General features: G+C 52.3%; 1 protein-coding gene across 1 annotated transcript in view; it reads left to right on the forward strand.

Annotated features, from left to right (window-relative positions):
* Positions 1-4,599: 4,599 nt before the first annotated feature.
* The window catches only part of MECP2 (methyl-CpG binding protein 2), a 41,540-nt gene continuing 28,993 nt past the window's right edge, over positions 4,600-17,146 (forward strand). The window contains exon 1 of the mRNA XM_056108691.1: positions 4,600-4,755. Within this exon, the coding sequence (XP_055964666.1) occupies positions 4,691-4,755 (65 nt within the window). The 5' untranslated portion in view covers positions 4,600-4,690. The remainder of the gene's footprint in view (positions 4,756-17,146) is intronic.

A 17,146-nucleotide genomic window follows, 5' to 3' on the forward strand; every position in this document is an offset into this window, starting at 1 on the left:
TTGCATTTTTAAAAGACTTTTGCCCATCCTTTTGTTTCGAAGTCTTCATTTTGCTGTGTTGCTGCCAAAGGCTGTTAACTGCATGAGTTCATGAGTTCGACATTTTGGAATTTACCGGGGTTTTCTGAGGGGTCTAATTTATAAACAGCTCTAGGAAGCTTTCTACAAGTGTTTGAGCGGGTTTGTCTTTTTTAACCTTTTGTGGTTGCATCTGGGGTGTTAGCTCTGAATGAAAGGTTGGGCTCCTTTACCCTTTTCATTTTACATTTTACATTTTTGTTTTCAATTTGCTTTTCTAAAGCCATTTCCCCTCTGTCAGTTGAAGGGATTTTTAAGCGAAGTAGAAGCTTGCACTCTGTCACATTAGCAAAATCCTCCTGGCTGCTGGTTTTCCAACAATTGCTATATGGTGTTTTCCTTTTAAAACTCGTCCACGGGCCCATTTTCACTTTCCATTCATTTTCTTTGGGGCACCTCCCGAGTAGTGTTTAGGGGATCAGGGACCACTGCCAGCTGTGCAGGCCCAGCAGTGCCCCCAGAGCCACACACGGAGATACTCAGGCAGGTCCATTGTTAAAGGAAATCTTTTAGAAAATATTACAGTTCCATTTTGAAGTGTACCATTTTGTAATTCTTCAAGTAAATACCTTAATCTCTAAGATATGTTTTTCTTCTTTTCAATGGCAAGAGGGAAACTTATATCAAGTTAATCCCATCAATTCAATCTAAGGCATTTCACAAGACCCTTTTCACTGGTTTCTCTTTTGAAATTCTTTTCTAAGCTTCGGGCTCTTTCTTTCTTTCTTTCTTTTTTTCTTTCTTTCTTTCTTCCTTCCTCTTCTTTCTTTCTTTCTTTCTTCCTCTTCTTTCTTTCTTTCTTTCCCTCTCTCTTCCTTCCTTCCGCTTTCTTTCTTCCTTTCTTTCTTTCCCGCTCCCTCCCTTCCTTCCTCATTCTTCTTTCTTTCTTTCTTTCTTTCTTTCTTTCTTTCTTTCTTTCTTTCTTTCTTTTTTTCTTTCTTTCCCTCTCCTTCCCTTCCTTCCCTCCTTCCTTCCTCTTTCTTTCTTTCTTTCTTTCTTTCTTTTCTTTCTTCCTTTCTTTCCTATTTTTCAGTCAACCTGGCAGTGCCCAGGACTTATCATGGCTCTGCACTTAGGGATTTTCTAATTTTAAAATGAGAAAATCAGTAGCCAGGGAGGAGACTCAGAGACTGGCGCACATTCTTCCCATGCGAAAGAGCCCTAGTTTCTGCAGGCAGTGCACAGCCCTGATGGCCCCAGCAGCACGACCCAACAAATAGTGCCGAGAGTGGCTCCCAGATCCTCCAACCTTACTGAGAAACAGCGAGCCAGGAATTCAAAATAGAAAGTACCACATTCCCAGAAGGGAAGAGTCCATGTACCAAAGATGCCAATCTTGCACCAATTCATTTAAAAATGATCTGCCTAAGTCGAAATCCAGGAGTGTGGATGGACTTTCCAGGTTCATACTAGCTCTGTAAGAGTAAGTGTTCAGGATCCAGAGAGGTAGCACAGTGGGTAGGGTTCCTGCCTTGCATGCTGCTGATCCAGGTTCTATTTCTGGCACCCTGTATGGTCCCCGGAGCCTTATCAGGAGTGGTCCCTGAGGACAGAGCAAGGAGTTTTTGTTCTGCTTCTTTTAAAAAATTGGTTTTTAGGCCACACCCAGTGCTACTCAGGGATTACTTCTGGCTCTGTACTCAGGGAACACTCCTGGCAGGCTCAGGGGACCGTATGGGGTGCCAGAGATTGAATTCTGGTCAGCCGCATGCAAAGCAAACGTTCCACCCTCTGGACTATCGCTCCAGTCTTGCATAGAGCCAGGAAAGCCCTGAGCCTACTGGGTGCGACCCCAAAACAAAACAAAACTACCCTAAAATGATCTGAACTCATAGGGGCCTCTGAACTCATTGAATCTATCTGTTTAGTTAGTAGAGCAGAGAAGGTACTGGTATTGCGCCCAGCCGGCCTGCACATTGCACAGGCCCGCCAGGAATAAGCCCTGAGTCCAGAGAAAGGTATGGTTCCCCAAACAAACAAACAGCAACCCCCAGCTCTCTGTATAGGATGATTATATACGTGGTTACTTCTTTGCATTTCTAACGCCACTTCCTCGACTCTTTTGTTTTGAGACTGAGCTTGGTCGATGGTCTCCCCTCACTGCTGTTGAAGGAAGGGTCAGTCCTGCTCCTGCTAAGTTTGGTCACCCCTCTGATGCCCAGGAGCATGAGGGCTAGTGGTGCTCAGGAGGCCGTGCAGTGTCAAGGACAGACCTCAGCGCCTCTTGCACTTGAACTATCTCCCCGTCCCCAAGAGGGTTGGCTTTCTCCCCAGCTCTTCAAAGAACAGGCTTTCAGTGTTTGAGGGCTACACCATTTATGTGCTCAGGGGTCACTTCCAGCAGTTCTCAGGGGACCATGTGTTGCTGGGGATCAAACCCAGGCCTCCTGCTTGCATAGCCTGCATTCTGTCCTTTGAGCTCTCTCTCCAGCCCGTCAAATTAGTTCCGACTCATCCTTAGAGTTCCCCTCTGTTTTGTCCAGCTTTTCTCTGCAGCCTTTTTAGCTGCTTCTCTAGCTGGCCCATTCTCCTACTCAACATCTCTATTTGTTCACGTGATTGGCAAATTTAACATGGCTAAAATGGGATTATTTCTTTATTTTGAGGGGGAGCCACACCCAGCGATGCTTGGGGGGTAACTCTTAGCTCTGTACTCAGGAATTACTGCTAGCAGGGCTTGGGACCATATGGGATGCTGGGGATTGAACCGAAGTTGGTTGCGTGCAAGGCAAGCGCACTACCGACTGTACTATCGCTCCAGCCTGTTTGTTGTTTTTGTTTGTTTGTTTTGTATGGGGGCCACACCCTGAGTGCGTAAGGACTGCTCTTGGCTCTATGTGAGGAGATCACTCTTGGCAGTGTGGTCAAGGAACCAAACCATGTGGTGTCAGGGCTCAAACCCAGGCATCCTGCAAGCAAGACATGCGCTCCATTCTGTTAAGCGCTTTCCTCTGGTCTCCAATATGGAATAATTGATGTGAACTTGCAAAAAATAAATGTACTTTTCCTACACTGTTCTCCAGTGTTGGTGAAAGGCACCCATCCACTCAGTTGTTCAAGCTAAAAACTCAGGAATGGTCCTTGTTTTTTCGCTTTCTCTGTACCCTATACCCAGTCTTTTCTGTCTGAATCAGAAAATATTGCCTGAATCACAGAACTTCTCAGAATCGGCACTGCACCGATGGTCCCCATCACAAAGTGGCAGCTCCCAGTCCCAAACCCTCCAAGGACTTCTCATTTCAGAAGAGCTCAGGTATTCCATAGGTGACCCTGCCTGCCTCTTCCACCACGGGCCCTTCCCTCTCGGGCGCATCTGATCCATCGGCCGCCCCATCCACGGCAAGCATAGCTTTCCCTCGGTACCTTCAACTTCACCTGGCATGTTCTTTCCCAAGATAGCCAGAGTGGGGGAATCAGATGAGGGTGAAAATTTGTGACCGTGTAAAAGCACCCAAGTTAGTTGGCTGTCTCTTTTCTCTTTCCATAGTCCTGTGCACCCAGAGCTTGGAAGAGCGACTGGCACATAGCCGGCATTTGACAAATGAATCGGAAGGGTGGAGCGCCAAATCCGAATCAGGTTTCTGGTTAAACAGAGAGCTAGTACGGGGGAACCGGATTGATTGAGTGATGACGGGAATCAGAGCAAGGGTGGCTTGATACACACGTCTGCCCTAAACACTCCATTGGCTAAAACTTTCCCCATACATTTAAGTATTTTTCCCAAACGGAATTTCTAGATGTTATCTTCCCGGACAGCTTTTCATGGAAGTTTCCCGTCTTGCTTCTAGGTGGAGCCAAGTGTCCGTTCTGTGCTGCCAGGTCCCCTCATCCACACCTGCAAGGAAGCATCTCTTGCAGCGATGACAGGTCTCTCCCAAGCTGGCCACGCACGCCGACCAAGTTTCCCGAAGGTCAGGCTGTGATTTACTATGAGTTTATTCCCTGCCCCGCTGAGACGGGGGAACACCGAAGGTTGAGAAGAGAGAATTCACCCTCAAGGCCTCTTAAGCTCAGGTCCCCGAGTGCAATGATGTCAGGTTCTGGGGCCGGCAACTTTGCGGCTTCCAGCGAGACCGGTGAGACTGACACAGTGACAAGAGGCAGGTGCAGGTGCGTCGCTCACATTGCAGCGTACTGAGCTGCGTTCGCGGACAGGGGTCGGAGAGCTGGGACCGCGTCACAAACAGGAGTCCCGAGCCTAGGCCTCCGCTAGCCCCAGCATCCGCAAGGGCCCATTAATCCTTAACATTCAAATTCCACCCACTAAACCAGCCCCTCGGCGCCCAAACCGCCTCTTTTTCCCAAATGACGGCCGACAGCAGCCAATCGGCGGCCCCGCGTGCGGGTCCGCCCCCTTTTCCCGGGCCAGAACGGACACGGAGTGCCGCCAATGGGCGGCGTCGCCGTCGAGGCTCCGCCCCGGCCCGCCGGCGCCGGCCAATGGCGGGCGTGCTGGCGGCGGGGCCGGGGCGGGGCGCGGGCGCGCAGGTGCAGCAGCGCGCAGGCCGGCCGGGAGGGCGGGGTGCGACGTCGGCCGTGCGGGGTCTCGGCGTCGGCGGCGCGCGCGCTCCCTCCTCTCGGAGAGAGGGCTGTGGTAAAAGCCGTCCGGAAAATGGCCGCCGCCGCCGCCGCTGCCGCGCCGAGCGGAGGAGGAGGAGGAGGCGAGGAGGAGAGACTGTGAGTGGGGCCGCCGCAGCCGCGGGCGGGGACCCCTGCCGGGGGGCGGGGGCCAGGGGCGGGACGTGGCGCGGGAGGGGCCCGCGGGGTCGGGCGACACGGCCGGCGGATGGCGTCCCTCCTCTCTACCCTCCCCCTCCACCGCCGCCGCCGCCGGCGGACCCGCGCCCCGGCCCGGCCTCGCGTGCGGGGTGACCGTCCTCGGCCCCGGCTGCGCGGGGCCGCCGGCGCCCCCCCAGCCCCGCCGCGGCCGCTCGCGCATCCCGGCCGCGGTGACGCGGGCCCCGCCGTGGGCCGGCCCGGGCCCGGCGGGCGCCGCGCGCGTCGTGCCGTGTGCAGGGAGCGGGACGCGGGGCCCACGGCCCCGGCCTCTCCCTGGCCCGCGCGCCCCGCGCCCTCCCGCGCGCCCCCTCTCCCGTTACTCGCCCCCCCCCCGCGGCGCGCGTGCGCAGTCGGCCGGCCGTCGGGAGAGTGCGCCACAAGGGCTCGTGCGCGCTCCCCCTCTCCGCGGGCCCCCTCCTTCTCGCCCATTCCAGGACTTTCTGCCCCCACTGCCAGCGCGCCGGGCCCCGCTCGCCTTCCCCCGAGCGAGCGGGAGCCGCTGGGTGGCAAGCGTTGCCCGCGACGGGGACTAGACGCCGTGTGTCCGCTCCCGCAACTCATCATAAACAGGCGGTCCGAGCTCCCATCGGGAGCCGGGGGCCGGGGCCGAGTGGCCAGCGGCACCTGAGGCTTTCCGCCAGGGGCTGTCCCCCCTGGAGTCGGGGCGGGGGCAGTGGCCTCGGACGAGCAGGGCCAGCCCATCCTCTCCCCCCCCTTTCGCCGGCGATCTTCCAGTTACATAAGTGGAGTGGGACATAGTATGTAACGGGTTCCCCCGTGGCCCCGATCGAGCCCCGCTCGAGATGACCACGACCGGCCGGGCACGTTCTTCTCTCACAGTGGGCCCTCCCGGTTCTGTCTCAAAGTTCCTTTGCTTTTGAGTTTGGTGATGACTGACTGAGCCAGGCTGAAACGCAGGTGACTTCTGTGGCGTGGCGATGTTGCTCTGGTCTCATGCAAAAGACGGAAAGTCGCCGCGAAGATTCCGAAGAGATGGTCCTCACAGAGGGCAACGGTTGTGACATTGCCGGGAGTGGGGGGGAGTTGCTCTGGCATCCTGCTGTGTTGGGGGGAACTGGTCGCGGCAGACGGGCTTCACCTCAACACCGAGATTCCTGACTCATGGTCAGGCAGATGTGTGCTTCTGCTTATTTTTCCAGGAACAGGAATGGGGTCTGCAGAGCCAGTCACACGTGTGTCTCCGCTGTGTGGGATCAGTACCCCAAATTGTGAGAGGGTAGGATGGGATTCAGGGGGAGGCTGGTGAATGAGGAACGGAACCTGCCTCGGTGCGTGTGTGAGAGATGCTGAGTGGCTTCCACTTGGGAGGACTCGCAAGTTTGAAGCATTTGATCCAGCCGAGAGAAATGAAGCTGTCTTGGGCTTTGCTAGGAAAATTCCCGGCTAGCAGACCATTATCACTCTAGAGGGGAAATTTGGTTTCGAGGCTGGAATTTTCAGCTGGATCTCGGCTAACGGACGAGATTAAGCTGACCTCTCGGTCTTTTGAAATATGCTGAATTCGTCTTAAAAACAAACAAACAGGGTCCGGTCTTTTTTTTTCCTTTTTGGTCTTTGGGGAATTTGCAGCAGAGATTGTGGGGAACAGGCTTATTTGTGGGCTTTTTTTAGGACTTCTTTCTCGAATCCAAGTCAGGAAGCCTAGGAAACATGGGCTTTTATTTCCTTCCCCGGATGTGTTAGAACATTACATGGCACATCAATCCGGTGGAAGTCCGCTTGATTAAATAAGTCGCCGCTGAACACCCGTTCGGGGTTCATCAGCTGGGAGACTGATCACTGGGGTACGTTTTCATCTGCGCAAACAGACACACAAGCCTTCCTTGACGAAGATTCCAAGGTTTGTACGTCAGAGCCTGACGCTCGCTCGACAGACCCGGGGATGCTTCCTCTGGTTTGGTGAGCAGGGTGTTTGCCTCCTTGGGACTCCAGTTAGCAGCTTCTTGTACCGCTGGCCCTTTAAACTCACAGGAAGCTTCCGCCAGGTCATTTCTCTGCACTGTGCCCGTGTCCAGGCGTCTGGAGTCAGCGGATGTGAACAGCTTGAAGATCCCTTGTGTGGGTTTCTTGCTCAAACACGCCTGTCCCACCATCCAGTTGCTGTTCGTGTGTTCCTGTATCGGAGGGCTAGCATACGATTTGTGTGCTGTACTGTTTGTACTTTCCAGCCAGAGTTATCGTGCCCCCTGCCTGCCGTGCCTTCCTGTAGCCGGACCTAGATTGGTAGGGAAGCAGTTGGAAAGGGAAACTAGTTCTTTGGCTCCAGTAGGAAGTTCTCTAGTCCCCCCTCCCTCTACTTTTCCTTTCCCGGGAGGGCGAGATCTGCTAACCTAGAGTGAAGAGGGGGCTAAGACTTCAACTCTTGAAGGATTAGAGCTGCTTTAGGGCTCAGGATGATTTGCATGACAATCGACGTGTCCTGCCACCCACCGTCTTCAAAGGGAAACAGGTGATTGTCTACTCCTCCTGGACCTTGTCTGAAGAGGGGAAAATCTCTGCTGGACCTGAAGCTGCTAGAGCCCTCAGGGCGACACTGGCAGCCAGTTTCCGGGAGCGGGCTTGTTTCTGGTGCCATTACCTTTGGTCTAGCATTATTCCTGCTTCAACAGAAGGACCTGTCCTTGCATTCCTGACCCAGCCCCGACCAGCCAAATCACTGTCACCTCTGCAGCCCCTCCTTCTGCTCTATCCGTTCTAGCCTCTCTCCCCTCCCTTTCTCCCTTCTCTCTCCCTCTCTCCCCTTCTCCCTCCCTCTCTGTCCCCCCTCCCTCCCTCCCTCCCTTCATACCTTCTCTTCCTCCCACCTCCCCCATCTCTCCCTCTCCCCCCTCCAAAAGTTTGATTTGCATGTCATTGTTTGAGTACTTGCTTCCACCACTTTGCTGGTAGGGAAGGGAAGAGGGAGGCATGAGTGGAGGGACCGGCCACTAGAGAGAGAAGCCCGGGCATCTGACTGCGGTGCCACATCTGCCCTCCCTTACCCAGAGCTGGGGTGTGATCGGGAAGAGCCCTCGGATCTCAGCTTGATCGGGCTTTAAGGAGCTGCTCCATTTCCGTACTTTTTTGGGGATTTGGTCTCATAACTGCTGGTGCTCTGGGGTTGGTCCTGCTGGTGTTTCGGGGACAATGTGGGGCTAAGACAGACCCCGCGCCTCTTGCATGCAAAGTCTACTCTCCAAACCAGTTGAGCTCTTGTATTTTATTAACGAAATCTTGAGTAACAGAGCTTTTAAGCTTTCCGAACCGAAAGGTCCAATTCTCCTGTTTCAAGTAAAGAAAAAGTTGCTGTGAGAAGTTGCAACTTCCCAAGCTAGGATAATGCTTTGATTGGGGGAGTCTCCCAGGCGGTGCCCAGGGTCTCTCAGTGATACTCACCTGAGTGCTGTTGGGGCCCAGCAGTGCTTACCGTGGTGCGCCCCCCCGCCCCCCGCGCCAGTTTATTATGTTGCTAAGTGAGGGATGCTGTTTTCTTGACTTCCGGGGTCCGGAATCATTATATGTAAGGAATTCTCAGCTTTTACCCCCATAGATAACTCTCACTGTCATCCTGATAGTTGTGGCCGAGCTGAGCCAGGAAGGACTTGGCTGTCCGCCCTTCCTCTGTCCTGCCCACCTGATCCTTTATGGGGCCGGTGTCTAAGTGGATACTCCAGGCTTCTCGCAGTCACCAGAGGGAAGTGCTACTCTTGGGCCAGCGAGGTCTCAGAGACAAGCTACTGTGGGGCAGTTTAAGTTTAACAAGAAAATGATGACAAAGGTAATGGCCAAAGCAGGTTTGAACATGCGTTCAAAAGCCGTGGGAGGCAACGGCAGTGTGTGCTTGGGGTCCTGATCGGAGGGGCTCAGGCGTGACGGCTGCCCAGCTGGCCGGCGTGTTGTGGATGATGGCTCGGCCTCCCCGACGTGGCACCTGGTTCCCGTGGGTGCTGCTTTTCTCTCTCTGAGTTCAAGCTCCCTTTCCTGGTGTTAGGGCGGCTTGATGCAGCTGTCTCTGGATCTCGCGGATTCTCTGGGGGAATGCCGTTTGGATGTTGCATGTTCTCTCCTCAACTGTTTCTGTATGACATGGTGCACGCAGCACTGAGCAGGGAGCACCACTATTGGAGCGCTGTGGAGTGATAACACTTTGCTCAGAGGTGACCAGACCTGCGATGGCATGGATTTTAACACACGGGCTTTCCCGTTATTTGTGCCAACTACTTTGCAGGTGACTTTGTTTCTAGCTTGGTCGGCTGGGATATAGCACTGTACTTTGTCTGTATGTTTATCTGCAGAGTGTCCTGAATCACCCTGGGAAAAAGGTTGTGCTGCAAATGGGGACTTTCAACTTACGATTTTCTTTGTTTTAGGCTCCATAAAAATACAGACTCAGCAGTTCCTGCTTTGATGTGACATGTGACTCCCCAGAATACATCTTGCTTCTGTAGACCAGCCCCAACAGGATTCCATGGTAGCTGGGATGTTAGGGCTCAGGTAAGTAACCTTCCTTTTTTTTTTTTTAGTATATGTCCTGGTTTGGCCATCTGTTTTTAAAAAAAAAAGGAAAAAAAACCACATCCTACTCTTGGACAGTCCAAAAGTACCCCAAAGACTGAAAACATAACTGTGCCAAACTGTGCCATATAATAAAAAAAAGTCACTTCCCTGAGCCCTGAAAGGTCAGTCTGGGTTAGGGTTACTTGGTAGCTGCAGTCTGTGCCCGGGCGGGCGTCAGATTTGAGCTGGAACTGGTGACCTGCAGCTTCGGTTCACCTTGAAACAGGTCAGCTGCACCGAGAACGGGCCGCTGAGCTTTTGCCCTGCCCTGCGCTCGCGGCTGTGGCCCAGTGGTCTTCAGCATGGTGCTTTGTTCTCTTTGGTGTGGGCCAAGTGACTTGCCGGTCAGCATTGGTGAGCAGGGCTAGTGCATCTGCAGCCTCGAGAACTGGCCCAGAAGAGCGGGGCAGCCTCCTGCCTCCTGCCTCCTGCGGGCCTCGGCTCCTCGGGCCTTTGCAGAGACTGGGGAGCTGAGTCGTGCCCGGCGCTCTGGCCACGACAGTTTCAGTGCCTTCAGCACCATGGGCAGACTTGACTTTTGCAAAAATGAGTGGCTGCTTTTTTAAAAGCTGATTGGAAAGTAGAAGAGAAAGGAAAAGGAACTCCCCATTGTGGGGAGGAACTTAGTATAGAACTAAGTTCAAATGAGTGGTTTCTTATTCTCCACTGCCAAGTCTCAATATTTCGAGCTCTCTTAAAAATCAGGGCCACTTCGTACTTGATGTTTTGACACCTGGATTTCAAACATTCCGTGTATGGTAAGGCAGAATGTTCTCATTGAACTTGGCTGGCTCTGTTCTTAAGGAAAAACGTGCCTTTACACATTGGCCGGCCTTGCCATTCCAGCTGAGACCCCCCTCCCCGCTCCCCAGGAGCACTCTGTTGTATCTGTCCGGGGTTCTCTGGCCCCTGCGACTAAGGCTTTCGGGACAGCCCTACAGAAAACCGCTTTGGGGATGCTCGGAGTGGGGGGTTCAGGTGGAGGGCGCTAGAAGGTGCGGCAGGAAGTAGGGAGCATCACACTGCCTCCACGTCCCAAATTTGGTTCCACTCCTGATCCTGTGACTCGAGCTGTCATTCCTCCTGACTGTTGTGGGGTACACTCTGGGCCCTGCCGACAGGACATTCTTTGTGTGCCACGTCTTGGTGCTGGTGGGAGTTGTGTGGCTGGCGCTTTGTGTATTGTCTCAGGAACAGTGCCGGCTCCGTGTAATATGGGCAGGGAATGGGTTTCTTCCGGTAGACGTCAGGCCAGGGCGGGGGTGTTTTTTAAGAGTCTTTTTCTCAGCTTGCGAGTGAACCTTACGAAGCAGGCATTGCTGACTCTGTGCAGTTTTTCCTGAGAACCGTAGAAAGGCAGGGATGTGTTTTTAAAAAATCTCTTTAGTACTTATGAATGGAAAGACGCGGCCATTTGAGCTTCAAGGAACTTTCAAGGGAATACTCAAAGGACAGAACCTGTCTTTGGTAGATAAGAGCTTGATATCTTATTTTTCTTTTCCTTTTTCTAAAATTCTAAAAAGAATGCCTGCTTTTATTAAAATTCAAACCATTTAAAAGTATATCAAGTGGAAAAAAATGAAAGCTCCCTGCTACTCCCTGCTCCCACTCCTCAAAATAACCACTGCTAACACCTTAGCATAGATCCTTCTAAAGCTTCTTAAGCTTTCCTAGCATGAACTTTTAGTGTTTGAAACAAAATGCGGATGGCATTAGACGTAGTCTGCATCTGTTCACATGCTGCGTTTCTCTCTGGCTGGTGTCTTCCCAGTAGCCAAGCAGCATGCTGGAACCTACTGTCACTCAGGGGTTAAACTTCCTCACGTGTGGTTGAACAGTGGTTCTGCTGTGCTGGCTTCCATTCCATCACCTTCCTGCCGGGGCAAAGGCCTCTTGCCAACACCTGCCCAAACTGATACTCGTTGGGGATGGAGTGATCTGTGCTCCAGTGGATAGGGCACTTGCCTTACACACCACTGATCGGCGCCTGGTCCCCTGAGCACAGCCAGGAGGAACCCTGTGCAGAGTGCAGAGCCCGGAGGAACCCCGGAGCATTGCTGGGTGTGGCCCCAAACCCAACAGACCAAAAGCCAAATTGACGCTTGTCTTTCAGATTTGTGCCCTTGAACCTTAGTAATCATTGGCCATTTGCTTTTGGGTTTTGGAGGTGTTGCTTGGAGCTGCATTCTTCTTCCATCAAGGTATTTCTCTTTTTGCTTTGTTGCTGTTGGAATTTAACCTGGATCACGCGACTGCAAGACAGAGGGTCTTGCGCAAGACCCTTAGGGATCGGTCTTTTCAAGTTGACTTGGAAGAACCCGGAATGTGTTCAGGCTTTTTGGATCATACAGGGATTTTCCCACGTTGTCATTTTTCTTTTGATTCTGCTTGTCTTTTTGGACTCTGAAGTTTCCGTTCAGCTTTCGAATTTTGCTCTTGGAGAGTTCTTAGCCCAGCCTAAGAGTACAGCAATATTCACCTGTATTTTTTTTCTTCCTTTAAACTCGAGGGTGCGCTGTATTCATAAATATGTACTTGACACATGCAAAAGCTCTCCTAGGCAGCTTGTGTGCGGTTTTCCTGCACGCACTCTTCCGAAGATCTGATTTTGTGTGGAGCTGTGCATTGGGGTGAACTCTCCAGTCCGCTTAGCCCGTTGTGTGTTAGCCGTTTGGGGAAGCACTCATCGGCTCTTGACCTTTAGCGTACGCCGACTTCAAGTGAACAAAGTACCTCTTATTTTTTCTTTATGAATTTTTCTTTTGCCAGGCTTGATGGCTGGCCTGTCAGCAGCTAATCATTTATTTATTCATCCACCAAATATTTCAGTCTGTGCTTGGAGTAGGGCAGGGACGGGGGTGGGTGGGCAGGCCTGCTGAGATCTGTGCCATTGTACCAGCAGTGCTTGTCCTGAAGACTCCGGCAAGAGTGAGCTTGCACCGAAGTAGGTTTTAGATCAACTAGGTGGAACCCTGGCGAGGGACGATGCAGTGGGCATGTGTGCGTGCCGGAGTGTGTGATTCAGGTTCTGCTGTCGGAGTTACGGTGGGGCTTTAGGGCTAGACTGCAGCATAAGCAGAGTTTGTTTGCCATCTCATGTAATTGCAGGCTGATTTTTGTCTTGAATTATGATGAGGGCTTTTTGCTGTTGAAACAGTTCTATATTCAGCCAGCTTGGTTGATGGAATAAAAGTTGTGTACTGATAAAAATGGTAATTTTCTTCTATGATGATTTTGAAGCTTTTTGTAATAGCTGATAAAAATAAAGACAGGCTTTTGGTGAATATATTCTGAGGGGAACAAGTGTGATTTTTGCAGCGCGCATCATTTAAATCTAATAAATAACCTCAGACTGAAGGGAATTCGGATTTGCATGGAAAATCTCTTTTACTTAAGGGATGGAAATGACGTGTGACTCAGGAAGAGGCTTTTTGTTGCTATTTAGCCCTCATGGGCGGTGTTCTTAATCATCATGTGTGGATAATTAGGTGGCTGTTCCAGAACGACGGAGGTGGTGTCAGAGGTTACTCCTGGCACCCCCTTTCCTCCTCCCTGGAGGCAAAACCGATTCTAGTTCAGATTTGTGTTTGTTTTGGGGCCAGACCCAATGATGCTCAGAGGTTACTCCTGGCTCTGCACTCAGAGAATACTCCTGGCACTGCTCGAGGGACTAGATGGAACGCCGAGGATCGAGGCTAGATTGACCACCTGCCAGGCAGGCGCCCCACCCGCTGTACTATCATCCTGGCCCCGTAGTTTCTTATGAGTTATTATATGTGTGTTCTGTGTTTATATTGTTTGTCTGTTGGGGGCCACACCCAGTCAGTGGTGCTCAGCTCTGTACTCAGGGAACACTTCTGGCAGGCTCAGGGGACCGTATGAAGTTTTGCAGGTCGAACCCAGGTTGACTGCATGTAAGGCAAACACCCCATCCGCTATACTATTGCTTCGGCCCCTGTGTCTGTAGTTTCAAATTGGGGTGGAATGCGCGCAATTTTGCTGCCGTTCTTGCCATTGGGAAGCATGTCGTTCACTGCTTTACAGCCGTATTCCCCCGTCTATCTCTAGAGCACTTTACAGCGTGTCAAACTGAAAACTGTCGCCATCATCCACTGACTCCCTTGACCCCTTCCCTGCCTTCCTGTCTCCACACTGTGGACTGTTCTCGAGAGCTCGGGACAGTCTGTATTTTTTATGTGCATGTGTTTCTATATTTTATGTGCCTACACATAAGCAAGAGTGTTTGTTTACATCCACAGCCCTACGCTGTGCTCATTTGTGAAGTTTGTTTTTAGTTCGCCGTGGCTTAAAGATTATTCAGTGTATCAGTCTTTATAGTGGGTTCACCATCCACTGACTTCTAGAATATAGAAGTACTACAATTTGTTTAAGCAGCTCTGCTGATTGTGGTTTGGCTTTTGTTTGGGGGCCACACTTGGTGGCGCTCAGGGATCTAACCTGGGTCCACCGCGTGCAAGGCAGGCACCCTATCCGCTCCCTGGCTCTCTGGTGCTCTGTTGGGTTTTCTTCCTCAGTGCTGCTGTGAGTGCTCTTCCATAGACCATTTTGCTCATGACCAGGTTTATCTGTAAGAGAAATTCTTAAAGCTGGCATTTGCCAGGTCAAAGGGGTCTATGTTTTGAACTGGACAGACAGTGCTGAATCAAAGGTGACCTTTAATTGCAGAGTTATAAAGAAAAGACTACATGGAAGTAGATGAGTGCACAGATTCGTGACTGCAGTGCTATTTGCAGAGACTAGATCCCTATTAATTAGGCTAGCGAGAAATAGTTTTTAGCAGTTAGCACTAGAAAGCAAAACTTCCAGAGCTTCCATTTAGTCAGATGTGACCTTGCATGAACAGAGTCTGCGAGGCAATACCCTTTCGTTGATAAGGGAACCGTCAGCGTTTGCAAGGGAGCTGGGGCATCGCTGCTCCAGGGCTGACCTGCGTTGCAGTGGCTCCTGGGGTTTGGGGTTGAAGCGGCTCCCTTGGCAGCTTCGTTGGTGTGGCTGGCCCTGGAGCAGCATGGTTTGAACTGCACGGGGGCACTCATGCCCCAGCTAGCTTCAGTCAGGACGGTTGGCGCTCCCCGGCCCTGTTCCCACATCCTGGATTCAGCCAGCTGCCGCCACAGAGCCTATAGGTCCGAAGGAGGTCCTGGGTCCAGTCCCCCATGGGTACCAAGGTGCGACTCTGGTTCCATCTGGGTTTCCAGCTGGGCAGGGGGCAGCCAGTGGTCTGAGTCAATAGCCCGGAAGCATTCTGGACTAGGCGGTCTCCTCAGCTTCCTGGACACGCTCCGTTTGGCACATCCTGATGGAGCACCCTTTAGACGTCACTCGCTGGGCTAGAAGCTGAGGGCTGTCCCTGTCAGCCGTCTTTCAGTCAAGGCAGCGCCAGGCAAGGAATTGCCCTGCACTTTGCAGCGGGCCCAGTGTTGTGAGGGAGAGGCACCAGCCAGCGAGGGGGCACACCAGCTGTGGGGGCTTGGGGAGGACAGTTCTTTAAAAGTGACCATGGGAGCGACTGCTGGCTGGGCTCCAGGACTTGAGAGTGGCAAGAAGAGCCCAGTGTGCCCCAGGGAGTCAGACGGCCACGGCTGTACCAGTTTCCTTCCCGTTCAGTGCCTGGGCCACAGAAAGCACTTCTGGGCGCTGTGTTCACATTGCGCCACTCTGGAGACCATCTGCCCCAGCCGTCCCCTCCGCTGCCTTCAGTCCAGCTCCCTGACGCGCTGCTCCGCTCTTCAGATCTTCAGCTCAGGTTTTGGCTTCTGATGCTGGAGACCAAACCCTGCTTGGGACTTACTTTACCAGACTGCAGGGTGCAGAGACTGCACGGTCATATCTGTCTTGACGAGTGGGGGCCTCGCTGCCGGGCAGGCCACTTCCCAGCCCTGGTGGAAACCTTGCAAGCTTGTCTCTGAGGTGGACTTGACTCCTGCAGTCCGTTGAGGCCCCGTCAGTGTTTCCAGCCCTCTGCCTCCTCGGCCAGTGCTCTCCGCCTGAGAGCCACCAAGTCCTCAGCCACTTTGCACTTCAGCTTCCCTTGGTCATGTCAGGCAGCTCTCAGGGAACGCGAATGCGACAGCTCTGGCGAAGTCCTTGCCCCTTCTTGCATTGCTGCCCTGCTCCCCCTTTGAAACCAGTCCCCCACGTGATGGCGGTGTTCTCTGCACAAGCTGGGTGCCTGCTGCGCCTTCGGAGGTGATTCTGCAGACACCCTGGGTGGCAGCCTCCTGGGTGTGACGCCGCCGCTCACTCCCGCGCTCAGTGCTGACCTTCGGGTCTCTGCTGCGCTCGGTTTGCTTGCCTTCGCGCCACGACGTCTTGACGACAGGAGCCCCAGCAGCCCTCCGGGAGAACGGGATCACGGGAAACGAGGGTTGACAGCTGCTTTATGTTTATCTCCTTTGGTCCTATTCAAACAAGGCAAAGATATTTTTACTTCTGTTTGTGAAAGCTTTCCCCCCAAAAAAAGGCATCCATTTTCTCGACTTATTAATAGGGCAGTCCCAAGGTGTTATTTTGAGATTGGAAAGAAACCAGAGCAGCTTCTGAGACGCACACGTTCCCTTCTTCCCATCGTTCGGCATCCCACAGTACTAACACACGCCATGGAGCACTCGGGAGCGGGCGCTCGCGTTCGATGTGTGAATGGTTTGGGGGAAGATGAAAGCACTTTGGTTTCTCTGGGGTATCGAGTGGTATTTAAGTTTTGACATGACTTTCCGTTTAATTGTATTTGAAATGTCTACACATTTGTGAGATATAAATTTCTGTGTGTTTCTGGGTTTTGTGTTTTTGTAAACAGCAGAAGGTATTAGTCCATGTTAAGCACTAATTTGCTCTAATATTTTCAGCTGTTTTTGGAATTATACTTGGCAAAAAAATAGACAAACGTCTGCAGTTGTGACAGTTTGTCTTTGTTCCTTTTAACTCCAGAATAAATAACTAGTGAATTTTTTCCCTAGGCTTGGAGTCTTTGTAATACTTAAGTGATTCAGGGAGGTGGAAAGACTTGTGTTACGTCGTATCATCCTATAAAAATGGTGATGTCGCTAATAAATGATTATGTCAAATTTCTTAGACCTTTTCCTGGCTGTTTCAAAGTAGCAGGCAAAAGTCTAGCATTGATGAAGCTCTTTTTCACTCACACGAGTAAAGCCAGTTGAGGAAAGACGTACGGCGATCACCCGGTGGAGGAGAGCGTTGTTTGGAGACTCGAGCTGGGGACTCCAGCAGGACGCCAGTCGTCCCTCTGTTTGCAGTCCACACTTGCCAGCAGTTCGGTCCCCGTGGTGTGGGGGAGGCGCGCAGGCAGTGTGGCGGTGGGGCTCTGTCCCTGGTCAAGGCGGAAACTGCTTTCCTCCGGGGCTACAAATACTTGGAAGTGCCACTTGCGTTCATCCCTGCAGCCAACTCAGGGTGGGTGTTAGACCCAGCTCTAGATCTCATTCCTTGGTGCTGTACTAAAGGAGTACAGATTACTCTCGCTTCGACTCTTGTTGTATGTTGTTAATCAGTTTCTGTGCAGCTGATGCGTAGAAAACATTCCTTATGCATATTTATTCTTCATGCAGATTTCAAAAGTCTTCTGAGGGAAGGACCCAGAGGGTCCTTAGCAGAACCACTGTTCCATCCATGGTACAGTGCTAGGAGGTAAGGGACAGCCAGTGCCTGACAGCTGACTGGCCGGCGGGGGGGGGGGGGGGGGCATAGAAGCCCT

This window comes from Sorex fumeus, unplaced genomic scaffold, assembly GCF_029834395.1.
Source record: "Sorex fumeus unplaced genomic scaffold, SorFum_2.1 ptg000232l, whole genome shotgun sequence".
Taxonomy (NCBI): Eukaryota; Metazoa; Chordata; class Mammalia; order Eulipotyphla; family Soricidae; genus Sorex; species Sorex fumeus.